This window comes from Malus sylvestris, chromosome 4 (assembly GCF_916048215.2).
Source record: "Malus sylvestris chromosome 4, drMalSylv7.2, whole genome shotgun sequence".
Classification (NCBI taxonomy): Eukaryota; Viridiplantae; Streptophyta; class Magnoliopsida; order Rosales; family Rosaceae; genus Malus; species Malus sylvestris.
This window is the reverse complement of record NC_062263.1, coordinates 4,034,809-4,060,966: the sequence shown is the minus strand read 5'-3', so window position 1 is coordinate 4,060,966 and position 26,158 is coordinate 4,034,809. Positions and strand designations below refer to the sequence as shown.

The following is a 26,158-nucleotide window of genomic DNA, read 5'->3' as shown; positions in this document are numbered from 1 at the left end:
CATGGTTCATTGTCTCTCTTTGCATTTTAAATCACATAGTGTTGCCCAATATATTATCGTATTAACATTTCATATACTCATGCATTAGATAAAAAATTATATCTATGTTAAAATTACATGGACTGCTTTATCATGGTTTAAGAAAGCAACCACAAATCATAGTATCTACATGTTCCTCAAATTATCTAAAATACTAAAACAAAACCCTCACTTCTCACTACATGTTTAAGATATATGAACCCATACAAACCTCTTCACCATTCACCAATACCATTGGTGCTAAAAAACCAAAAGAAAAAAAAATCATTAAATAAGATGACCACTAACCAAAGCATCCTTTGAACAAATTAAGAAATTCAAATAAAATTAACACCCAGAAAAAAAGAAACACAAAAAAGATATGCTTGAATTGTCAAGGAAATCAAGATACTAATAGATATAAAGATAAGTTTGAATTGTTAATCAAATAAAAAAATAAAAAAATAAGACAAAGCATTTCCAAACGTTGATTATGTCTGATGAGTTAATGCTATGTGATGGCCCTGGATTAGTCTTTCCATCCTTTTCAAGCCATGAGATGATTGGTTCTGGTGTATTACCAAGAATATGGAGGCTGCGCTGATAGTGGCCAATTGAGTTCCAAGACATGTTATTGAAGCGGTTTGCAGGATTGATCTGCCCAAACCCAAATCCTATGAAATTGACAACGAAGAAACAGAGAATAAAAGGAAAAATGTATTATAGCATACTATGTCCTGCTTCATACATATTTAATCCTTCAATTAAACACACATTTCCTTTTCATCAAAATTAGCATGAATATAATAGTGCTTCCAGCAGAAAATAAAAGGAAAAAATGACAACCGAAAAAAATTGACAACCCAAGACATATAAGTTTAGAACAGGGCAAACAATGACAACCCAACAAAACCAAAGATTTAATTAAATGAAGCATAATTCAGTTTAAATCTCAAAATTTATTTATTTCATTTTCTGACCAATCAAACAAACCATCATCGGAGAAAGAACCAACACCAAAAAAAAAAAAAAAAAGTTAAATACCTTGATCGCAAACAGCTTGCAAGGTTGCAGACAGAAAGGCCAAAATTCAAACAACTTCTTTTGCTGAAACCAAATATGAAAGTAGATCAGAAAGGCAGACCCAAAGCACGAAAAAAGAATCAAACAACATACAATCAGAAAAGCAGAAAACTCACCAAAAAACCTTAGATCGCATCGATAACTTTTCCTGAAACCAAAAATCAAACCGCATCGCAAAGCCACACCCAAACAACGAAAAAAAAAATTGAAATTAGACACGGCAATAACTGCAAAAAACTCACCAGAGATCGTTAGTTTTCCGAGAAGAAAACGGCCGTGAATAATCGGCGAGACAAAGACGCGAAGGACGGATAGCGAAAACAACGAAGGCGTGGGAGAGAGAAAAAACCTAGGCTCCAAAATAAGGAAAAGCTGAAAATGGTGAGAGAGAGAGAAGGGAACCCAAAGAAAAGGCGGGGCAGAAATGGAGTGGAAGAACCACCGATGACAGACGCGTGGTTTCCAAGGGTAGAATCGTCAATGTACTGCAGAAAAAGTTAAAAGATACTGCTGATGGGAAAAATTTGGAGGGCATTTCCGCATTTTACTGTTCACGAACAGTGAAAAACAGTGCACCCGAGTTTGGGTTTTAGTATATGTATAATATAATTTATCATTGTACATTTTTTTTTAAATTTTATGTGATAACAAACAATAAAAATTGGGGTATGATATCCACACCTTATTTTACTTTTCACACATCTTTTTAATTTTCGTCTGTCGGATCGGATGAATTGAAAAAGATCTACAGATATAAATTATCAAGGATGTGTGAGAAGTAAAATGGGGTGCGTGGATAGTACAACCCTAAAATTTTTATACCTTCTTAACATTTTAAACCCATGTATATCTGATGGGAAGACAATTTTTTTTTTTTAAATGTGATTAAAACCGGGCCACATGATTTGTGGCACAACAAACAATAAAAATTTATACCCGCCCACGTGTCAGTCATCACTACAAGGTAGTATCTCTACTTTTGTTCTTCTTTCTTCCGTTTTCTTTTCAATTTTTCTTTGTTGTTTTTCTTTGCGGACCCGGCTTCTCTGCCCTCCCACTTCCCATACACTCTTATCATTTCCTATTTTATGCGGTTACGGTTAAGACATGTTAATATTTTATATTAATTTTTTTATAGAGATAATAAGACAAAAAACAATAGTAATATAAAATGTTAATATGGTTTAACCGTCACCACACAAATAGGAGAGGATGAGAGTGTATAGGAAGTGGGAGGGCGGGGAAACCAGGTCCTTTCTTTGCTTCTCCCGCTTTTGGCAGTCGTTTTCTTTCTTCGTTGTCTTTGTTTGCTTATCCCTCCCTTGATAGTCCTTTTCTTTTGTTTTTGAATCGTTATCAGCACTTGAATCAAGTGATCAATCTTATAAACGAAAAAGAGAATCTGTGAGAAAAGCGCTTTTCATTTCTGGTGAACAAAAGTTTGATATCTAATTTCATATTATTCTTAAATATAATGTTTATGTCACGCCCCGAACCCAACATACGTCCAAGATCGACGCGTGACGTCATCCAGCATCCGTATATCTAACAAATCCTGCCTCTGATATATGTACAAGGCATAACTCAAGATCCAACTGCGTAATATTTGTAAGCTTTATGGTTGTATCTAACCTCCTCGTTAGACTACCTACGTACCCTAAACAAAGGTTAAGCCATTCGTAGTTCATCTATCACTACCCATCTACATTTACCAATGTACATTCATGCCCAAAGGTATAACATTCCTCAATCAATCATTAGAACTTGACAAGTATGGAAGTACTAGATTCAAGGCTACATAACAATCCAATATGACAATCAAGGTTTCCATTCCACCCATCATATAAGTCACTATGTTTTCAACATGAAACCTTAATCCACCACATGTAACATATCCAAGAACCAACAAAGCACAATATTATTCTCAAGCCATTTCGAGTAACGAGACTAATCATAATAATAACAATTATATCCCACATCATTCCGCAATCGTTCTACTTAATCAATCCTAAAATCATAGATGCATGATATCTACAATTACTATGTTATTCAATCAATAAGGTCCCATATCAATTCACAAATTTTAATAAAGGATCCCTACATAATTCCCTACTTGGATTCCAAATACTAACATGATAAGTCTAATTTATACACAATGTCTACTGTGAACAATTCATATTCACTCGACTCTAAGGTCGGACTACCTTTACGGAAATGAGCAAGAGTAGGGATTCCAGACCACTCAACAGAATCCAACCAAAATACTAAGCGACCTCTTGTAATCTCTGCAGACCTGACATCTGTACAATCAGTGCCTACACCATAGGAATGGTGCATCGGCATCAAGAATTCAGATAAGCTGCAAAGCTCAGGTCAGTGACAATAATACAAGGATGTGATAATAATGATAAAGCCAACCATTAATCACAGTTTACATCCCTTTAATATAAATCATTCATAAGGAATCAATACCAAGCCTTTGTAACTCTGAATGAGTCACCTAGACATCCAACGGTTCGTCTGAAACAAATCACAACAGCTCACAATCATAATCTCATACAACACAATGAAAAGTAGGGTTAGGGCAACACAGTTCGGCCGAAGTCTACATCTTCGAAGCTATCTCAATCCAAATTCAATAACCCCAACGTGAACACAATCCCGGACCATCTCTCAACGGAATCGCGAAGTAGGAGGGATTCCGGACCATCTCTTAACGGGGATCCAAGCGGGTACGATTCCGGACCACTCAACTAAACCGAGCGTAAGTCCAAGAAATATAGCAACGCTCAAAGAAGAAAACATGAAACAAGCACTCAAAATACAAAAGCTCAATGAAACAAGAAATGAAATAATGATACGATATGTGAAACAAGTCTCGAAGCAACAAACCCCATGACAATGGGTTCATGGTCCACTCCTAACCCTCACATTTCATCACATCAGGCCAATCATGCAAATCAAATCTCATTTCAAATATGCACATCAAATTACTTTCCATCGAACAATTCATCAAGCACTGCAAATCACATTTCATAGATATCATCCATACACAAGTCAAATCACGACCAATAAACATATATCAATGACTAATCACATTTCAATAGATTCACATTATATAATCAAGTGATATCCAATCAAAATATGATCGCCTATCGAATGTACCAAGTACAACTAATCCTTATCACCCCCATAATGCGTAAGATCCCCCATCGTGGATGTACCAAGCAGGATCATATATATTTTCTCTTAAAACCAATTCCCTTCTTTGAACATATTAACCTAATATGTGCTAGTAGCATTGGCCTATTGGGAAATTAGAAATCCATGAGTGAATCATAATTCTCAAACCATTTAAATCAAGTGTATGTTATGAACAGATTATCACTTTGATTCAAAAGGAACTATAAATGGCATAGTCATTTCAACTTTTATACCGAAGCAGCCCATTCAGCTTTTGTGTATATAATAGATAAAAGCAAGCATCTGCATAATACTAGTCTTGAAAAAAACGTGGTTAATATATGACATGCAATTGACTCCACCCAATTAATTATGTTATACAAATATCCCTTTCAGGTATTATACCAAAATAGGGTTTAGGTATTTGTGTATAAAACTAGCTTTTGTATCATATATCATATAAAAACTTGCACATACAACAACTGCATATAAAACTAATTTCCCATAATAGCATCCAATAATGACCATAAAAGAAATTAAGAGAATCAGAGAATAATTACCAAAGTTTTCCACCCATTGGATAACAACATACGAAATCATGTTTATTTCATGATTCAAACCCACCTTCTGCGACCCTCTTCTTTCTTTTCTCATCCCTGCCTTCTCTGTTACCCTCTCTCCTTCCTTTCAGTTCTTGTTGTCCTGTGTCTCCACTTATACAATTGGATTTAAGCTGGGGTGGTAGGGTTGATTTATACCATAGGGAGATGGGGTTGATAGATGGAGGAAAGCAAGATGTCATGGTGATCAACCGCGAGATGAATTTGGGAGAGGTGGTGGGAAGTGACAACCTCCTTCCCTCTCCAACCCCCCACTAAAAAAAAAAAGGAAAACTAATGAAAATGGTTTGAAAACTTTGAGTTTTAATGATAAAGACAAAACAAAGGATAAAGTGAATAGTACCAGGATTGACTTTTTAGTGTAAAAATGTGGTTTTTCGTTAAAGTGAACAGTACCGGGAGCTTTTCGTTAAAGTTCCCTAAAAAAAAGAGATACAGAGGGAGGAGAGAGTGCTCTAGAGTCTTCCGCCTTCTTCTTTTTTCTTTTTTCTTTTTTTTTTCTCTTCGTCTCCTCTTTCTAATTTTTTTGCCCAATTCCACTTATAATATCCGGTCCCTTTAATCCCAATAAATGTTTGGGCCTTTTAGCCATAAGTGGAAATTAAAATAATTCCCACAATTTATAGTTTTACAACTTTAAACGTCCATAACTATACCGTTATAACTCGGACTCGCAAACAGTTTTCGCCTATGCGCTCGTGGCTTCGAGACTTATTCGAGAACGTTACTTGTGACCTCAAAAGGTCAACGAATTTTAAATAATTATTTTCCAAACTTCACTCTTCGTAACTAGTTTAATTAAAATATAAATCCAAACGATTTAAAATAAATTCTCGAGAAATAATATAAAATCTCAATAGTACAAATACGTAGATTATAACAGTGAAATTCGGGAACGGGATTTCACAGTTTATATTTTGGGAGATTATATTCACACACCCTAAATTATTTCTTTCACACCTTTTTAATTTTTTAATATTTTTCTATCAAGTGTTAGTGGTGTGTAGAAAATATTAAAATTTTAAAAGAGTGTGAGTGAAGTGATTTGGGATGTGTGAATATAATCTCTCTATATTTTTACATCATTGTTTCAAAAATTTCCATGTGTTCACTTCAACTTTCTTAAAATTTACATATCAAACATTTTCATACTATGAATTATAACTAGGAATCATCTTTTCCTCCATTACCATTTAAATGTGATACTAAATCCTATCTAAATATGTTCTGTTCTATTCCTCTTTGTTCAGGTTGCTTCATTAATGACAACAAGGGCTGAAGACACCTTTCACTACTCTGATCAAGAATGTTTACCGTGTTTTGTTTATCTATATTAAATCATGTTTAAAATGTTTAAAAACTTGTACATATCTTTTTTTGCCCAAAACTCAACAATATTTTTTGCATCCCCATACAACAGCATCTCCTCATTTTTTGTATGCAAAAGCTGGAACACAAAGTGTATTAGATTGGGTTATTAGAAGAAATTCAGTTATTATAATGTTTTTTGTATCTTTGTACCAGGATTTTTTTTTTTTTTTTTGTAACTGAATGTAATCCTCCTGGTCCAGAAATACATAGAACTGCTACAATAGAATGGATAACTATAATTTGTATCTTTATATCATCTAAATTTAACCTTTTCCAGTTAACGCTTTTCCAAATTCTTTGTTGTTATCGTTGTTCCTATTTTGTAACCGAAATTTTTTCATTTTTAACATCTCATCTTAACTTCAAACCCGCAGCAACGCGCTGGTATTAAGCACTAGTGATTTACTAATATGAACCCTAACTCTAAATTGGTTGTCATAAACCCGAACCCTAGAACCCCCAAATTGATAGAAACCTAAACCCTAGAAATAAAAAAATGTTACAAATTCGTAACCAGACGTTGGATTCGGTATTAAATTTCAATCCCAATAAGCGCTTAGTCTAGTGATACCTTCTCAATGTTGAACGACACCCTGAGTTCGAATCTCCCTCCCCCATTAGTTGGATTTCGGTTTCTATTAGTTATATAGAAAATTTGATTAACTCTTGCCCGGGACTTAATTAGCGTACTGGTCTCAATGAGTTTGAATGTTTTGCTTAAGAGCTGCATTTTGGTTGAGTTAACCAACTTACAATTCATTACACCCCATAGTTTAAATTATATATTTTCTATGTTTAAATTATATATTTTCTTCTTCACCGCCATCGCCTTGACTTCTTGTACCTGCCGGCTTTGCTGTACATAAAAAATTTCAGAGTTCAATTCTTCTGCGATTGCTCGTCGTGGTAGGCTGTCTTCATGTTGCCTCCGCTCTTGTTTAATTTTCGTTTTTATTTTTGTTTCCGGCAGTTGGCGGTTGTCTTGGCCTTTATTGTGTGTTATCTTGATGCGACAGTGTTTCCATATGTGTGTGATTGTATGACTTAGTTATTTATGAATGAAATTCTATTTTATCCTTAAAAAAAATGTGACAGTGATCGTTACCGAGACTCTAATCAAATGAAATTTATTAGGTTGTTATTATATGCATTTTTTATACCTCTTTTACTTATTATTTAGTCATGATTTTATAATTAAATTTGAAAGTTTGATGTGTTATGTGTGAATTTTATAGAAATCATAGTTTGGAGATAATTGTAGATTTTTCAGAGAAAATACCAAAAAAGTACGAAGAAAGATACCAAAAAAGTACGAAGAAAGAACGAAGTGGGTTGCTGCTATTTGTGCTTGAATTTGGGCATTAAAAATTCGTTCAAATTGCGTCAATGAGCTGCCCATTTAATTGAAGAGGTGTTGCTCTCTTTTTACAAGGGATGGAATTTAGAATACCTTTGGCATGTGGATTAGTTAAAGAAGAGGAGGGGGATTTAAAAAAAAGACAGCACATATAAAAAGCATAGACATCAGAAGAGGAGGCTGCAGGCTTCCCAGTGTATGCACACTAGGGTTGGGTTTGGTTTGAAATAGTTCGATTTTTTGCCAAAATCGAAAACGAACCGAAATTTCGGTTTAGTTCGATTCGGTTCAATTTTTTCAGTTCGGTTTCGGCCTGGTTCGGTTTTTTTTTTTTTTTTTTTTTTTTTTAGAAAAATGAAAACAAAATTGAAATCTAAAATTTTAACATCTCCAACACAATTATAACATAATTATAACATAAGCATTCTAACACAATGAGAATAAAGGTAGTCCTGAATCCGAATCATGTTGCTCCGTATATTTCATTGTCGTGCTCTTTATGTTTCATTAGGATTTTAACAAAATTTATAGCTGACTTTAGCTAAGTTCCACAGTGTTGCTCTATTTGTTGACTTAACAGAGCAATCAACATAATGTGACGCAGCACATACAGAAATTGGAAAGCATCAATAATTGATCTTCATTTTAACCAAGGAAAGCCAGAAGAGCATCAGAATATATACACATATATATCAAAACTATCAAACTTGAGGAGGTAAATAATACATTTGATCTCTTTAGTACACTCACAAATTTATAAATAAAAAATATATGAAAACGTATACCGACAAATTTAGATACATGCAGAGAAGAATATTATCAAGGGACTAAGTATCCAGCACCAGCAGCACTAAAATCAAGCATCCACCAGAATTATCGACGATCGGATTGACTGATATAACTACGATTTCTCCACCAATATCAAAAGGATCTATAAAAAACTTTTCGAATTGATGGGGTAAAAATATTACCAGCTTGACAAATTACCCCAAAAACAAAGTGATAAGTCAAACATGATCAAATTGTTCGCAAATTAAGACGAAGAAATTGCAAAAGTAGCTCAAAAATCCAATTGGGTAACAAGTAAGCAAAGTTCCCAACTCAAATTTAGCATGCAAATTCAACAAATGGACTTAAATATTGAAATTTTCTCTACACCTACCTACTTCAGAACCCCAAAATTAGCTTCAACTAATAGTGTTCAGAAATAGCATACCCAAAACAAATCGCAGAACCCATGAAATTGAAAATAAAATCTGCAAAACCCATGAAATTAAAAACAAAATTTGTAGAACATGAGAGAAATTACCTTGCAGAGGAAGGAAGTCGTGGGTCGAGACTCGAAAAGGCGAGAGGAAGTCGTGGATCGAGACTCGAAAATGTGAGGTTGCTTACAGGCTTGAGTTGCCTCCAGAGTTGTCTAAGGTGCACGATGTATTTCATGTTTCGATGCTTCGACATTATGTTTTAGATCCTTCACATGTGATTCCTCCTCAACCTTTGGAAATCAATTCGGACTTGACTTATGATGAGGAGCCAGTGACTCTGTTGGATTGGAAGGATAAGGAACTAAGGAACAAGACAGTACGCTTGGTGAAAGTCTTGTGGAGAAATCATTCAATGGAAGAAGCTACTTAGGAGACAGAGGATCGGATGAGAGAGATGTATCCACGGTTGTTTTATGATTATTAGTAGATGTTTTGGTTGTATGTAATTTCGAGGACGAAATTTTATAAGGTGGGGAGATTGTCACAACCCATCCCGGAGATGTACATTATTTTATTCCCAATGACGTGAAAAAACGGAATTAACCTTGAACGTTGATGGCTTGGTGTGACTAAGTTTTGGTTTGAGGACCAATTTGATGAATCCCTATTATGATGGACCCAATTGCAAGTGAAGAAAATATTGGTTTGATTGGTGGATGTGCAAATAGGACCACACACACATCCACATCACCTTCTCTCTCTCACTCCCATACTATCCCTCGGTTTCACTCACTCTCTCTCCTTCGAACCCATATAGGTCATTGTAGTGACTCCGGCTAGATTACTCTTGGCATAACATACATTTGAATATGATTATGTGAAGCATGAATTGAATTGATATGATTTCATATATATATATTATGTATATGCTTATATCTTGATTCTGGGAAAAATTATACATGTTTTACAGCGAGGGGTTATATATGTTGATAAAGAAAATGATTTTGTAAAACATTGTTTTTGCCCACTCACGTTTTCTGTTTTGCGCCCTCCAGATTTTAAGTAAGATTGTTGTTGGTGGCTTGAGAACGTCGGCAGTTCTGACTTATCCAAATAATAGTAGGACATTCCTGGTACTGTATAATTAGTACTTGTCCTACTGGACTGCACCTAGACTTTTATGCTCTGATTAGAAGTGTTTACTGTTGTAACTAATTCCTATCACTTTCTGTTTAGTAGTGCACTCTAGTAATTCAGTTTTTAATTATTCGTATAATTCGTATTGTTATCGCTTCCGCAATGTGCACATGGCTACGTCATTCTCACGTGACGGCCATCATGCCTTGATCTCGGTCGGGGTGTGTCATTGGGAATAAAGATGATTGTGGAAATAATACGGATGAGGAATTTGACAATTTTGATGTCTGTGGTCTATTAAAGTTTTATAGTCAAAATGGTCTTTAAGATTAATATAATTGATCACTTCGAACCTTGAGATTTAAGATCTATAGAAGTGGTTTATGAGTTTATCCATCATTAATCATTTTCGTCATTTCGTGTAAAATTTTCATTAAATAAGGTTAAATGATAAAAATATTCTTAATTTTTATCAAATAATTTTAGCTCAATGTTTATTAAATTGAGAATATTTTTGTTATTATATATATATTTAATAGATTTTTTTACAGAATAACTTAAAATGATTGATGATGAACAAATTCAACGACTATTTCTATGGATTTCAAAATCTCATCGAACACCTTACTCGCATCGCGTACTCCCAAACGCCACACTTCTCACGTACATCTGGATCAAACAAACAACTCGGTAACCAAGACGGTGATACGATTCTGCGATCCTTTGGAGTTTTTGAGTTTTTGGTTTGACTAAAATACCCCGAGCTCCAGATTCCATGTGATTTGTAATTCGAGGGTAATTTAGTCATTCGGTACACAATTGGGCTGGGTTGGGGAGGGCTTCCCACTCGTAGGCGCCTAAGAGCAGAAAGAAATTGGCACGTGATGAAACCCGCGTTTAAGCGGTCCAATTCCCAAACGGTCATATTTTCCATTCTTTAAATTTCAAAACCCTCATCCCACTCTCTCACTGGATTTTTGGATCGCTCTCTCTCTCTGCTCGCGCTCTCTCACTCTCACTCAAATGGTCGTGTTGCGTTGTTGCGTTCTCTCAGTGTGCGTCCGAATTTGAAGCCCAATTCAAATTTGTTGCTCTCTCTCTCTCTCTGTCGCTTGATCTCTCTCTGTTTGTTGAAATTGGAAGTTGGGGACGAATGCATCCTCTTCTTTGAGAAGAAAATCGACAACTTTTTCCCAGTTCCAGGTTCAGTTATTGCCTTTTCTTCTGTTTTATTTCTCGGTATCTTTAATTTCTGTCTGTCTAGCACTGTAACAAGAAACCCTAGTTCCCAAATCCCGTATAATCAATTCAGTCGCACTCTGAGCTGATCTTCGTTATTAGCCCTTTTGTTTGGAAAGTGTTGCTTTTTCTTCTTCCACATTACCCACTTAGGGTTTTGGTTTTAGCAGAAAGCCCCCTGCTTTCTTCTGTTTGTGTTGTGTTTCGTGAAGAAATTGGAGATGGGGGGTCAAGATTTGAGGCCCACTGTCTCTTCTCTCAAGCGTCCGTGTTTCCCTGATTCCTATTCCGATTCTGATGATGCCGTTACAGTTTTGGGTGATACGGTCAAGAGGCAGAGGATTCATGATTCGGATAATGGTCTTTTGGCAATGGAGGACTCGATTAGGGAGCTTGATGATCTACTTCATCACGAGGGGTCCTCAAGCAGCACCACCGAAGCATATGATTGCTGGGATGATGATCTGTTAGGATCCTTAATTGACGAGTTTGAGCTTTTGCCTGATTCTGCTGTTGCGGCCTCTGCTGCAGATGAGGCTGCTGTTGTACCTCAGCTAACTACTCATCTCCGTCATCATCATCACGAGATTGAGGAGGGGCCAAGAACCACGGATGAAAGAGAGTTGGATGATGAGGACTTGATCACTGAATTCTTTAATCATATTGGAGGAGAGGATGATGAAGACACAAATCAAGATCATATACATCAAGCTACTGAACCTGATCACATTACTCTGCTCATCACCATCATCCCGTTCCTTCCCTTTCAAATCATTATTTTTCCAGTTGTGGTTGGAAACATTGGAAGGCCACGGGCCTCGGTTCTCCATGTTCTCTTGATTTGCTTGCTCAGTATCATCATCATCTAGAAGCGGAGCAGGAGGAAGAGGACTTTACACGGAGTATACACGCCTTGCGTGAATCAAGTTGTCAAGCTATTAGCGTCAGCTCTTGTTTTTATACTACTAGTAGGGTTCAAGAATTCAGATGAGCACGGTTACCTTTCAGCTTTTTCTTTCCGACTTCTGGTTTAATCATAGTTAGTTTATTAGTTTTCAGTCTTTTTATTTACACGGAAGATGTGACATAGAAACAGGCGCAATGGCATTCTAGGATTCATATAGCCGACCCCACTTAATGGGAAAAGGCTTTGTTGTTGTTGTTGTCGTGGATAGAATAGTTTTCAGTCTGTTATTTTGTCTAGTTGGTGGTCTTACTCTGTATTGTTGTCAATCTTGAGGAAATCTGTAGACAATATACATATGAATGTACATGAAGTTCCCAATAGTTCTGATTGCACTTACTTTTGTTTTCGTCATTTCTTTCAGCACACTCTGAGTTTTCGTTTCAATTTTAAGACTTCAATTTTCAGACGTTGTCGTGTCGTGAACAGTAGTACTCAGTTTATCACTATTTGTTTCGACCTCTGTTTCGTTTCATGAATAATCAATCTGCTAATGACTGATTCCAGACGTGTTTCTTATGAAATCTTCTCCAACATAGTTTTGGACAGGAAGAACATAAAGGTGTATTAGAGTTGGGAGAAAATCTTGTTACCCCTATAAAAAATGAATATGAACGCTATGTGAACATCGTGACTATGACTTATCATGTCAATCATAGGAAATCGTGATTGTGGCTTGGACATAGGAAATTAAAAAAATCGTGATTTCCTATGATTTCCCATGTCTAAGTCATAGTCACGATTTCCTATTGTAAAACATATCCAAGTTGAGCAATTTCTATGACATTAGTACACCGTGACTATGGCTTATCGTGTCAATCATGAAATGCTATGTGAATAAAAATACGATATAAATTTTTTTCGTGTCGAAATCAAAACTTGCAATCCAACATTCACCCTTAAATATTTGGGTTCATTAATCTAATATAAAAATCTAAAAAAATTGACAATAAAATGCCTAATAAGTTAATAACCAAGAGTGTGGATTCTGGGAATCCACAAATCGTGTCCATTCATCATATATCATACGGCTATAAATTATTTTAAATACTTTTATTTAAAATTAAATATGAATAATATATGACAAAAACTGATCGCATGATGTACGATAAACGAACATGATTTGAAGATCCCCAACATCCTCACAAAGAGAATCCGAAGAGGATCCTCATACGATAAGCAAAAGAACTGGACGTGGCAGGATAAAAAATGGGCCAAGAAGTAAAATAGGGAACACAGCCCAATCGATTTTTTGTTCCTGCGTTATTTTAGGGTTTTGTAGATATGAAAATGCCACGTGATTAAAACGCGCGCTTAAGCAGTGAGCCTTGCAAGTTTGCAACGTTAACATCCAATTCCCAAACCAAACGGTCATATTTTCTTCCATTGAAATTTCAAATCCACTCCCTCTCTCTCACTAGATCTCTCTCTCTCAAGATCTTTCTCTCTCGCTCTCTCTGCGCGTTCGAATTTGAACCAGGATTAGAATTCAGTGCTCCAGCAGTCTCCGGTTGAATTGAATTACAGAATACTTGAAATCGATTCCTCTTCAGTTGCTCTTGTTTGGGGACGAAGACAGCGATTGAGGAGACGTCGACGAGCTGCTCTCCTCGGCGAGCGAGCGAAATCGGCTTCCAGGTTTCCCTTTTTCTTCTCTTTAATTTCTCGCTTATTTTCTCTTCTTTATTTTGTGCCCAATAAAAATTTAGGGTTTTTGCTGCTGCATTTGTTTTGTTTTGAATTGCATTGAATTGAAATCGCGTTTAACAATGGAGGTGGGTTATTACGGTATGCCATTGGGTTTTCGGTTTCATCCTACTGATCAAGAATTGGTCAGTTCCTATCTTCGCGATAGAGCCCTCTCCGGAAAGCCCTTGGGCAACCCGTTTGTTCACGAGTTCAATCTCTTTGGACAAACACCACCCTGGGTGGTTTGGGAGCAATTCGGTGGAAATTCCCTACTCGATCAGGACTTGTTCTTCTTCTGTGAGCTCCGTTCTAGAAGCGACAGCGACAGCCGCAGCAAACGCCAGATCGAAGCCGGAGGCACTTGGAGCGAAACATCCTCCGACAAAGTTTTAGGTTTGGACGGAATTCCAATCGGGGATAAAGGGCATTTCAGGTATAACAACAAGGGTTCTAACAACAATGGCGGCTGGCTGTTAGAAGAGTACAGTCTTCTTCCTAATGTAGTTGCTGGCCCAAAGGTCGTTCTTTCCCGACTTAAAAGGAATCTGAGGTCTAGGTGCCGAAACAAGATGAATTCCTCAAGTCCAACTCACGACTTCAATGAGAAGCCACCGATTAAGAGGGCAAGAAAAGAAGTATCGAATGAGAAGCCTCTGATTAAGAGAAAGAGAGCAAGAAAAGAACCGGGTTCACAAAAACATTCTAATGTGAATGTGATCACCAATACCCCTGCTGTTGTGCCTTTTGTTGGAACTGAAAGCAATATGATTACTGACACTAGGTATCAGGATCAGGAGTGCATAACCAACATTAACGGCAATGCAAAGCCGACTGATTTCTCTGATCAGGATAGTGTGATATTGATGAGTGATGTTCCTTCTTATCCCATATGCTTGGACGGTGACACTAGCAATCACGACCTGGGGTGCATAAGCTACATTAACGGAAATCTGATGCCCATTCCCACTCATATTTCAGATCATGAATATGTGCCACTGATGAGTGATGTTCCTTCTTCTCCGGTATTCTTGGGCGGTGAGGAATATCCTTTAGATGGTGAAGCAGTGCGTGGAGACATTAAAGAATGTTTGACAACGCTTGAAGGTAAATTGCCCCAGGAGTGGCCTCAAATTGATGAATTCAGCCAACCGTTAGACGGGTTTAATTACTGGACAGACTGTTTGTGGATGAGCGATTCTGTGAATGATCAATAGAGGGACTTAGAGGTGACAGCAGCTGTCTAATTTCCATGGCGTGCATATAGAAGCACAGTTATGATCAGGATATATTTTATTTCCGTTCTTAGTATATATGCTTTGATTTCTTTTGGTTCATTAGTTCATTAAGAAATTTGGTATAGGTGTTTACCTGGGCCTTCTTCTCTGCCGTACTGATCCATTGCCTGCCTTTCATTTTGCCGCACCTCAGGTCTCTACTGCGTTTCCCCCAGTCCTGTCTATGTATGAGCTTCTAGGATCGTTTCCAATTTTAATGCACTGAATGCTTTATAATACATTCCTTTTCCACCCAAGTTTCTTACTTTCTTTTTATTTTTATTGACAGAAGGTTTCAAGGTTGATGATTTTAATTACTATACTAAATTTGAAAACCAAATTAATGTTTTCTTTTCCTTTGAATTACTCCCTCTGCATAAGTGGCTTGTGAGCGTGTGCATGTTCTGTGTATTGTGCTTGAATTTTGATGGTAACATGGTGTGTTAAGTGTTCAGTGTCAGTTTGTGAACGTGTTGATAGTTTTGTTGACGATAAGGACAATTATCATGTTTCTTGCCACTGTTTTTATGGATTTTTTGTGGAATGTAAGTTTTCTCTCTTTAATTTTTCGTATTCATACCTTAGTCTATATTAGATGTGTCACTTTCTGTTTTGGACCAGCAATGCAAGTTTCTCGCTGTTGTCCTCAGTTGTGTTTTTGGACTGTTTTGCTTTTACAGTTCTATTGGTCTTGACATCTTGTCCATAACTGATTTTCTTTTTACTGTTCTTTGATTTTCTAACTCCGCCTGTGTAAGTTTATCTTACGCTGCCGGTCCCAAGCCCGGATAAAGGAGGAGGGGGAGGGCGTCAGGTAGTCGACAACCGGCACTTTGTTTTCACGTCGATTCCCTATGAGTTCTTTAATTTCTCTGCTCAACAGGATGGTTGTGATTCTAAAAAATTGAAGCACTTTATTCTTTCTTTACAAATTGCATCTCTTTAAGTACGAGGTAGGATGCGGAGCTCACATGCTGTTTCCTGTGTACTTGCAGTTCTTTTGGTGTAGATTTCTTCATCATGTAGGACTAGTTTTTGAAGCTACTGTCTCTTAGGTTTTCAGTTTCAGTAGCTGTCCATGTTTCTGATATTATGTATGTCGCATTTGTGAGAGCATGACAATCCTCACAGCCCATATTTGACTGTCATTTTGATCATTTGAAAGAAATGCCTTCAACTGCATTTCTGATGTGTCTGCTATTATTTTTATGTTTGTTATCGTTTGGCATGCATAGAGACACACAAAGATAAATAAGTAATATAAATTATCTAAATATTCAAAATTTGCAAGGGGTCATCAATTTCCTGTTTTCCACGTCAGGTATTAAGAGAGTACACCATGATGGTGAACATCGCACTCATAGGTTGTGATTTTAGTTTCTTATTCGACATTATTGACCTTCAAATTTATGTACAGTCAAGACGTATATATTGCAAGGAGGGCCAATGCACCTACCTTTTTCTGTTCCTCCCTTCGATAGTATATTATCTGCAGGCAAGGTATGCTTGCATTTTCATGCTTCAAATTGTGGCATATTTGTTGTTTCATGTTGTATATGTATGCGGTTTTCAGTATGAAGTGGGGGAGGGTATTAAAATTACCTCATTTTGAAGAGTTCTTCAAAGTGTTGATTGTGGTTTTGCAGTTTGTTAGGCGTCTGCCCTGCTGCACTGCAGGGTCAGATAGAGAGGCAGTGAGAGAAACGATGATGATGATCTTTGAGATTTGATTTGGAGGCCTTGATTGGAGAGTTTGATCTCCTGCTGCTGCGGCCTCTGTTGCAGATGAGATCGAGACAGGGCTAAGAACAACAGATGAACAAAAAAAGTCAATCTAGCACTCCTCCAGGTGTATTTTTTTTATATCAGAAAATTATTTTATTGTTTTACCTCAACATGATCAAAAAAGTCAATCTAGCACTCCTTCAGATGTGTTTTTTTGGACAGTTTCCTATGGTTTGCAGATAAAACAGTCAATTCGATTGTAGCAGAAATAATATATCCAATATATTTTAGTAAACGCACAACATAAATGCAAATGAATCATGACACGATTGTCAAAAGAACATCTAAAAACATAAAATATAAAAACACAAAAACAATTTGCATGGACACCAAGCAAAAGAAAGAGAAATAAGGATAAAAAATAAGAAAAAAAGGATTAAATCAGATACTGAAAACATAATTAAGAGTACAAATCTGTGATAAAAGCAACCTAAATATAATTAAAACATTTCTGAATTTCAACTAACATTTCAACTAATTAAAACAATTAGTCTAGTGATACTGCTCCTCCCAGTGTTGGAGGAGACCCTAAGTTGGAACCTCCCTCCCCCATTAGTTGGATTTCGATTTCTATTAGTTAACTTGAAAATTTGATCAACTTTTGCCCGGGACTTATTTAGCATACTGGTCTCAATGAGTGTGAGTGTTTTGCTTAAGAGCTGCCTTTTGGTTGAGTTAACTTACATTTCATTCCCCCCAAAGTTGAATGCAAAGGGACTTCTTGTATTTTGTTCCTTCATCGACATCGCGTTGACTTGTTGTACCTGCCGCCTTTGCTGGCTGCTCTATGTGGTGTGTAATTATACATAAAAATTTCAGAGTTGAAATCTTCTGGGTTTGCTCGTCTTGGTAGGCTTTCTTCACGTTGCCTCCACTCTTGTTTAATTTTCCTTTTTTGTTTTTGTTTCTGGCAGTTGGCGGTTGTCTTGGCCTTTATTTTGTGTTATCTTAATGTGACAGTGATCGTTATCAAGACTTCCATCAAATGAAATTCAATGGAACAGACGGCTGCTGTGATTTTATGAAGAGGGTTTGTTCTTTGTCACCAATGAACAAGTGTAGCATTGACTGTAGAGGAGGTGAGTGTTTCAGACCAAGATCAATTAGTGCTCAAAACAAACACGTGAGATTATGTGTGACGAAAACAGGTTCTTTATGCGATAACAACAAGAAGGCTGCGGCTGCTATTTTCGAATCTACAGAAGAAGATGTTGATCTATGTAAATAAGAATTTACACAAATGTTCGGAGGATGAGAATGCAAGAGATATTTTGTATGCTCTTCTGAGGGTTCTGAGTCTTCTTGTGGAAATTCTTCTGAAGGATCCCCAAGTTGTGGTTTCTCTTCAGCTCCTCTAGATTTTGAGAGAATAGGTTGCCACTTTTCGTTGTTGAATCGTGATGGAGATGATTACAAACTGACAGCAGGTACAGATTCAAGGTCGGATTGTTTTCTGTCTGATTTTCCCAGCCCATCTTACAAAAGTAGTTGTTGGAGTCATGATTTTCAGTCATCTACTTCTAGTGTTTCTACACCCAGTGAAGAACAAACTGAAATATCATGTGGGTGTGATTTTTCATCAGAACATGCTTCTGAGGCTGAAGTTTTGGAAGATCTAACCACTACTGATGAACCGCTTTTCTGGCCATTTGAGCAGAAAACTGATTGGAATTCAGAAGAGACCTGGAATTACTTTTCCATATCACCTCGGAAGGGCATAGGTATAACAGCTTCTGGAACTCCACCAGATTCAATTCCGTCAAAACACCATGATAGGAACATGGATGTCGAAGAAGGGCAGGGGGTAAGACTAGTCTTCAGGATCAGCAGCATCGAAGATTATGAAATTGAAGCAAAAATACAAGGGTGTCTGGCGGACTAATACTTTGCCTTCAAGGTTGAGCAGGGCAACCAAAGGTTGTGAGAAAATTGTACCTTTAGATACCAAATATTATGCTGTAGAACCCGAAAATGGAAAGTTCATGTCAATGAACCAGTTGGTGTGGTTAATGAATGCATAGAAGTAGATATTGCATCAAAAGAAGTTCCAATTGAGATGTTCATGGGCCTTGCTGAGTTTGATGGACATGAGGGAGTTGATTCAGAATTCAACGAAGATGATTTCTCACTGCATGCATCTCTTTGTTAGTTCGATTGTAGAACGTTTCTCATTGCGTAGTTGAATGAACCACAAAGTGAAAATCTGGACTCTTATAACAGTCTTGGTCAGTCTTTTAACAATCATATGCAGTTGGTTTAAGGCAAAGCGTGGCCTGAAAGTATCACCTGACAATTGAAGTCCAACGCGATAAGGGGTCACATCTCATCCGGCTATTTTTGCTCTTTCAGCAACTTCTGCAGAGTCAACTTATTTGCTGCATTCTCTGTTCTTGTTTATTAGTTTTGCGAGAAATTTTCAGCTCAAAAATCGTTTAAAGCAAGTCAACCAGTAAGCAGATACCATACTGTCTCCCCATGTCTCCAATCCATATGTGCTTTTGGTTTGATGAATCCGTGTAGGACAACGATTAAACTATAAGAGTTACAATTATAATTCAAAGACTATGAGAACAACTCCTGATGGGATTTGGTTTAAAGCACAGAAGCTATAGATTTTCTGTACTGGCCAGTGTTGGATTGAGGCACAGCAGCCACGCTTGTTTATCATTATGTGGGTGGTTCCAAAGCCACAGGGACCTCCCCCGTGGCCTTGACACCCGAGACTTGCTCATAATACTACGGTGTTATTCCACCACTTCCCCATTTGCTAATTTAACATATTGTCGTGTCAAAGTGTCTTCTATTGTGCTGTAGTGTGAATGTGAAAGCAGTTCTGGCTGTTGCAGATTTATAGAGGAAAGGCACAAACCTATATTCGACATAGCGGAAAAGTTTAAGAATGCCTGGAAGATCAAATGTACTTCGACGCGCGACATGGTTCAAAGATGCAAGGTCAGATTGCATCCTGTAGTTCCATGTGTGTTTGCTTTCAAAATTAATCAATGGCGAAAATGATCTATGTAGGTTCAATTTTTTAGGGTAGCTCTTTGAACGGGAGGAAGGACACAAATCCATAATTCAATTTGTTATTATTAATTGTGGAGTTATTTTGACACATTATGGATTATTAGTATAATGCAATTACGATTAAGAAAATTCATCACACATTAATCCACATTCGACAAATAATACAGATGAGTAATTACGGTAGTGAAAATGTATTACATGAGAAATTAGATGGAATTGCGCATGGCAGGGATACAAAAGGGAAGTTTGAGCTATTCGCCCTTGTCTTCTATTTTATTTTGTTTTATTTTTTATAGTGCCATTAGCTTGTTGATTGTCAACATACCAAATGGTTCGGGAAGGCAAGGCAGGGTTTGAGCTGACAATTTTTGTGCCACAAATAACATCGTGGGTCTGGACGCTGGACGCGTTCGTATACAGGCCAAGGCCATTGTCACTACTAACACCACTGCCTTTGCAGATTCATTGGTTGGCGGCTCTAACCTTTGGTCTAACAAATCTTTCAGCAGCAATTCTACATTGTCCCTCCTTGATTTTGATGATTCTTGTAGCTGGGACTCTAGCATATCCCCTGGGTGCCTTCCCATCATGACTTCGAGCGCCACCACTCCAAAGCTATATACATCACATTTATCCGTGACTCGCATAGTGTATGCAAGCTCTACACATCGATAAAAACAAAACTGGCTACCTTAAAACATATCCCAATAAGCAAAAAGATGAATCATAAATGTACAAATTAAGTTCACATTACCTGGTGCTATGTAGCCAAATGAACCAGCAATACTTGTCCAGTTGGATGAATCAGTACTCAATAACCTGGCTATTCCGAAATCTGAGAGACGAACCTCGAAATCAGACTCAAGCAATACATTGTTGACGGTTATGTCACGGTGCACAATTGGTGGAGAGCAATCATGGTGCAAGTAAGAAAGTGCATGAGCAAGTCCTTGCACAATTTTGACTCTAGTAGCCCAGGCAAGTTCATTAACACCTTCAACTCCATACAAAGCTTTTCCCAGGCTTCCTCTCTCTAAGTATTCATAAAGCAGGAATATGCAACCCCCCCTTCTTGAACCGAAGCCATAGAGCCTTATGATGTTCCGGTGCCGGATGCTTGTCAAAGTTCGGATTTCATTCTGAAAGCTATGGAGATTGATTGCTGGAATATCATTAGAGTCTGACATGTTAAGCCTTTTAACTGCAACAACTTGGCCTGATTGCAACTCTGCCTTGTAAACCCTTCCAAACCCTCCTGTCCCAATGCAGTACTTGTCATGAAAGTCATCTACAGCCTTCATAACTTCCGCAAACGTACACTTTACTTCCTCTTGCAATATCATTGACTCCAAACTCTCAAAGTTTTCAGAAGTGTTGACTTTGTTCAAAACGAGACTGGATTTTTTACGGAACATAAGACCAATGACAGTTGTAACCATTAATAAACCACAAACAGGCACAAGGATACCAATTAGAACTCTTTTGTTATTCATTTTAAAATTTCTGTTGTGCCGAGGGGGTATATTGTCTACACACTCTACATACCCACACAAGCCAGAGTTTCCAACAAAAGGATTTTTTGATGCTGATTGGAAAACGCCTGGGATTGGGCCAGTCAAGTTGTTATAAGAAACATCAAAGTCAAGAGCAAAAAACTTGTTGACAAATGATGGGATTTGCCCCGAAAGATGGTTGTGTGACAAATCGAGCAGCTTAAGCAGAGTTAAATTGCCTAGAATCTGAGGGATCGCTCCTGTCAAGAGGTTCCTGTTTAGATCGAGCGTCAACAGAAAGCTCATATTTCCAACTTCTGTCGGAATCTCCCCACTGAGTTCATTGGACTGAAGTTGCAAAGATTCCATATTAGTCCAATTGGAGACCAGAGAAGGAAGGATTTGACCAGTAAATAGATTATTATCTAAACCCAATTCGACGAGGTTGTTTAGATTGGACAAAGACAGAGGCAGTTCCCCGTTGAGTTTATTGGAAGACAAGTACAAGTAGGTGAGGCTTGTACAAAGACCAAGCTCAGAAAGGATAGAAGAGTTTAAGGAGTTGTATGAAAGATCAAGGTACTGGAGCTCCCTGAGTTGGCCTATCGAAGGTGGAATTTGGCCATTCAAATTATTTTGAGACAAGGCGAGGAGCGTCAAGTTCCGGCATTGAGATATAAATTCTGGGAATTCAGAATGATATAGATTATCACGTTGCGTAGACATATCAAGGTAGGTCAATGAAGGCATGCCTGCAAATTCTGACCAATCTTGATCAGTATAGTTAAAATAGTTTAATCCAAGGTCCATGTACCATACCTTTTGGAGATTGCTCAGTTGATGAGGGATGGTACCAGAGAGACTGTTGTCGCGGAGATTTAGATACTGAAGCTCTGTTACCTGGTCAATCTCAGATGGAATTTGTTGATCAAAAAAGTTGTTGCCCAAGTCCAAAGATATGAGCCTGGAGAGATTTCCAATGGCATACGGTATACGCCCTCCGAAACTGTTGCCATTTAGATTGAATTGGGTGAGATTTGGAAATAAGGGAAAGTCGAAAAGGGACAGTGATCCGATAATGTGCATATTGGAGAGGTCTATTTTGGAGACTGTTCTGGTTTTGGAGCAGGAAATGGCAGTCCAGTTGCAGAGGCTGTTGAGGTTGGTGAGGGACCATGAATTGAGTAGCCAAGGTGGCGATGATGATGAAGAAGAAGAAAAGTCGTCCTTCCATTTGACGAGAGATTCAGCTTGTTGTCTTGGAGATATAGATGTCGTTTTGATAAGTGGGAATGCGGACAGCAGCAGGAGCATATAAAGAAATGTCATGGTTTAGAGTTGCAGTAGGATATGTTTTTTCGCCAGTTTGTAAGCGTCAGAAATAAATATGGGAGCTAGTAACAACTTTGGAGGTGCAGAGTTTCTAATCCTTTCTTTATGCTTGGAATTTCTGAAACCATTGTTGACTGGCCCGGTCTAGTCTTCCCGTCAAGCGTGGAGTTGACGCTTGGAATTTTTGAATATTATTAGTCTTCAATATGACCACAGAAGTATGTTTGAAGATTGACGATGGTAATGGTAAAAGGTTTTTTTATTAGTACTCCACGTATTGTTGAATACATCTCACATAAATATATATTATTAAATCACTCATGTATCTTAACTTAAAATGACCATTTAACCCTAAAAAATTTAAAAGAAATTGAATACACAAATTATTTACTAATATGAACCTTAACTCTGAATTGATTGTCATAAACTCGAACCTAAAACCCCTAATTGACAAAAACCCCCAAATTGATAGAAACCTAAACCGTAAAAATAAAAAAAAATGTTACGAATTCGTAACCAGACGTACTTCATTATGGATTTTGTAAGAACTACAACATTTTTTTGTTGTGAAAATATATAACTACTCCAAAACAAATTTTCAATTTCTCAAAAAAAAAAATTGAATAAATCCATTATAATATAAACAAATTTTTCTCTAAGTGGTAAGCTTGGTAGTCAGCACTACTTTCTTTTAAGTTTTGTACAGTAAAAAGAATTGAACCCATTATAATCTTCCCATTATAATTTTGAAAAAAATAAAATAAAAATTTACCCATGTCCTATCATTCTTTTTTGGGTCAAAATTTTGTGTGATTGACTCTAGAGGAGTAACAAAGAATGATACAAATTATGGATTTGTGCTCTACCAGTAAAATAAATCAACAATCGAATGTCATGTAGTCGACCTCATAATTAGCATTTACATGTTTAGCGAGAGTATTGAAATTTAGAGGTGTGGTGAGAATGAACAATGAGAGAATGTTGAATGTATGTAATGTGGGGTGTATGTAGAAAGTTTGGGGTGTGAGGGTAGTATAGGAAAGTATGTGGGGTGGGAACCGGATCCCCTCTTGAGCATGGGGACCGGAGCCTACTGAGCAGCCCATCTGAACCCTTGAAATTTGATCAAACAGCTACAAACAGGGGTCCCTCTAAAAGTTATAATAATTACAGCTGTTTGATCAAATTTCAAGGGCCCAGATGGGCTGCTCAGCAGGCTTCGGTCCCCATGCTCGGGAGGGGATCTGGTTCCTGTGGGGTGTACTAAGATAAATTTTGATTGAAAAAATAAATGTGGGGTGTATTCAATAATACATGTGGTGTTAATAAAGCAACCCAATGGTAAATTGTAAATTGTATAGTGTATATATGAATAATCTTAAAAGTTTTTGTTTGATAAAATTAAACATAATATTTCAGTTTCAATCAAGTGAAGTAATAAAATTGAATATATTGCATTTTCTGAGAGTGTAAAGCATTAAATTTCAATCCCAATAAGCGCTTAGTCTAGTAATACCTTCTAAATGTTGAACGACACCTTGAGTTCGAATCTCCCTCCCCCATTAGTTGGATTTCGGTTTCTATTAGTTATATAGAAAATTTGATTAACTCTTGTCCGGGACTTAATTAGCGTACTGGTCTCAATGAGTTTGAATGTTTTGCTTAAGAGCTGCATTTTGGTTGAGTTAACCAACTTACATTTCATTACACCCCATAGTTAAATTATAGAGTAAATTGTAGCAATGGTTCCTCAACTTTAATCAAATTAGAGCAATGGTCCATCAACTAAAAATTCATTATTATTGGTCCCTCAACTTATCAAAATGTGTAGCTATAGTCCTTTTCATCAATTTCGTCAAAATTTTGTCAAAATAAGTTATGTTTGAATAACCATTTATATAATTAGGGTCCCTCAACTTATCAAAGTGTGTAATTATGGTCTTTTTCGTCAACTACATCAAAATTTTTGTCAAAACGAGTTATGTTGGAATGATCATTGCTACAATTGAGTTAAAGTTAAGAGATCATTTCTCCAGTTGAATTAAAGTTGAAGGACCAATGGTAATAGATTTTTAGTTGAGGGACCATAGCTACACGTTTTGATGAGTTGAGGGACCAATGTTAATGGATTTTTAGTTGAGGGACCATTGCTCCAATTGAGTTAAAGTTAAGGGACCATAGCTACAATTTACTCTAAATTATATATTTTCTTCTTCACCGTCATCGCCTTGACTTCTTGTACCTGCCGACTTTGATGTACATAAAAAATTTCAGAGTTCAATTCTTCTGCGATTGCTCGTCGTGGTAGGCTGTCTTCATGTTGCCTCCGCTCTTGTTTAATTTTCGTTTTTATTTTTGTTTTCGGCAGTTGGTGGTTGTGTCACATCCAGGCATGGGGCCCCACCACATCCCGGGAGTGCTCTCACGCGAACTCGCTTAATTTCGAAGTTCCGATGGAACTCGAAGCCAATGAGCTCCCAAAAGACCTTGTGCTAGGTAGAGATGAGAATATACATATAAGGCCACATCCCGGGAGTGCTCTCACGCGAACTCGCTTAACTTCGAAGTTTTGATGGAACTTGAAGCTAGTGAGCTTCCAAAAGGCCTTGTGCTAGGTAGAGATGTGAATATACATATAAAGCTTACATGATCCACTCCCTTGTACGATGTGAGATGTTACAATCCACCCCCATTAGAGGCCCGACGTCCTCGTCGGCACACATACGACTAGGGATTGGCTCTGATACCAAATTGTCACATCCCAGCTCGGGTCCCTACCACATTCCAGGCTCGACTCCATCGTAGCACGATATTGTCCGATTTGGGCCCCGATCACGCCCACACGGTTTTGTTTATGGGAAATCACACGAGAACTTCCCAGTGGGTCACCCATCTTGGGAGTACTTTTACGCGAACTCGCTTAACTTTAGAGTTCCTATAGAACCCGAAGCCAGTGAGCTCCCAAAATGCTTCGTGCTAGGTAGAGGTGAGAATATACATATAAGGCTTACATGATCCATTCCCCTAAGCGATGTGTCACAGTTGTCTTGGCCTTTATTGTGTGTTATCTTGATGTGACAGTGTTTCCATATGCGTGTCATTGTATGACTTGATTATTTATGAATTAAATTCTATTTTATCCTTAAAAAAAATGCGACAGTGATCGTTACCGAGACTACAATCGAATGAAATTGGTTAGGTTGTTATTATATGCATTTTTTATACCTCTTTTACTTATTATTTAGTTATGATTTTATAATTAAATTTGTAAATTTGATGTTTTTTGTGAATTTTATAGAAATCATAGTTTGGAGATAATTGTAGATTTTTCAGAGGAAATACCAAAAAAGTACGAAGAAAGAACGAGTGGGTTGCTGC

The 26,158-nt window shown here is 37.3% G+C and overlaps 3 protein-coding genes across 12 annotated transcripts in view; 2 read left to right on the top strand and 1 right to left on the bottom strand.

Moving 5' to 3' along the window:
• The window catches only part of LOC126619271 (NAC domain-containing protein 41-like), a 31,664-nt gene extending 14,482 nt beyond the window's left edge, over positions 1-17,182 (top strand). The window contains exons 2-4 of one of the 7 annotated variants that reach the window (XM_050287588.1): positions 15,230-15,343; positions 16,561-16,643; positions 16,790-17,182. In XM_050287588.1, the coding sequence (XP_050143545.1) occupies positions 15,230-15,343; positions 16,561-16,643; positions 16,790-16,873 (281 nt within the window). In that variant the 3' untranslated portion in view covers positions 16,874-17,182. Of the gene's footprint in view, positions 1-13,501; positions 15,163-15,229; positions 15,344-16,560; positions 16,644-16,789 lie in introns of those variants that run through there. The other 6 variants (XR_007622009.1, XM_050287593.1, XR_007622010.1 and 3 more) reach the window with 6 other exon arrangements.
• On the top strand, positions 10,857-12,519 carry LOC126619276 (uncharacterized). 3 transcript variants are annotated; one of them, XM_050287601.1, is made up of 2 exons: positions 10,857-11,180; positions 11,429-12,519. In XM_050287601.1, exon 2 carries the CDS (start codon positions 11,438-11,440, stop codon positions 12,083-12,085), a length of 648 nt encoding a protein of 215 aa, XP_050143558.1. In that variant the 5' UTR covers positions 10,857-11,180; positions 11,429-11,437; the 3' UTR covers positions 12,086-12,519. The 3 variants fall into 3 exon arrangements, with proteins under 3 accessions (XP_050143558.1, XP_050143556.1, XP_050143557.1); XM_050287599.1 differs by having other exon boundaries at positions 10,862-11,180; positions 11,387-12,519; XM_050287600.1 differs by lacking the exon at positions 10,857-11,180 and having other exon boundaries at positions 11,187-12,090; positions 12,161-12,519.
• Positions 17,183-20,075: 2,893 nt separating the features above from the next.
• On the bottom strand, positions 20,076-22,888 carry LOC126619266 (MDIS1-interacting receptor like kinase 2-like). Of its 2 annotated transcripts, XM_050287578.1 has the most exons (3): positions 22,268-22,884; positions 20,710-21,250; positions 20,076-20,616 (listed from the first exon to the last, which is right to left on the bottom strand). In XM_050287578.1, exons 1-3 carry the CDS (start codon positions 22,775-22,777, stop codon positions 20,246-20,248), a joined length of 1,422 nt encoding a protein of 473 aa, XP_050143535.1. In that variant the 5' UTR covers positions 22,778-22,884; the 3' UTR covers positions 20,076-20,245. The 2 variants fall into 2 exon arrangements, with proteins under 2 accessions (XP_050143535.1, XP_050143534.1); XM_050287577.1 differs by having other exon boundaries at positions 20,710-22,888.
• Positions 22,889-26,158: the final 3,270 nt, after the last annotated feature.

Bases quoted from the DNA above. Each gene is read 5' to 3' on its own strand.
- LOC126619276 (XM_050287601.1), top strand. From the start codon at position 11,438: ATGGGGGGTCAAGATTTGAGGCCCACTGTCTCTTCTCTCAAGCGTCCG.
- LOC126619266 (XM_050287577.1), bottom strand. From the start codon at position 22,777: ATGACATTTCTTTATATGCTCCTGCTGCTGTCCGCATTCCCACTTATC. The intron at 20,617-20,709 runs GTAATGTGAACT...ATCGATGTGTAG, and splicing joins ATTTGGCTACATAGCACCAG to AGCTTGCATACACTATGCGA.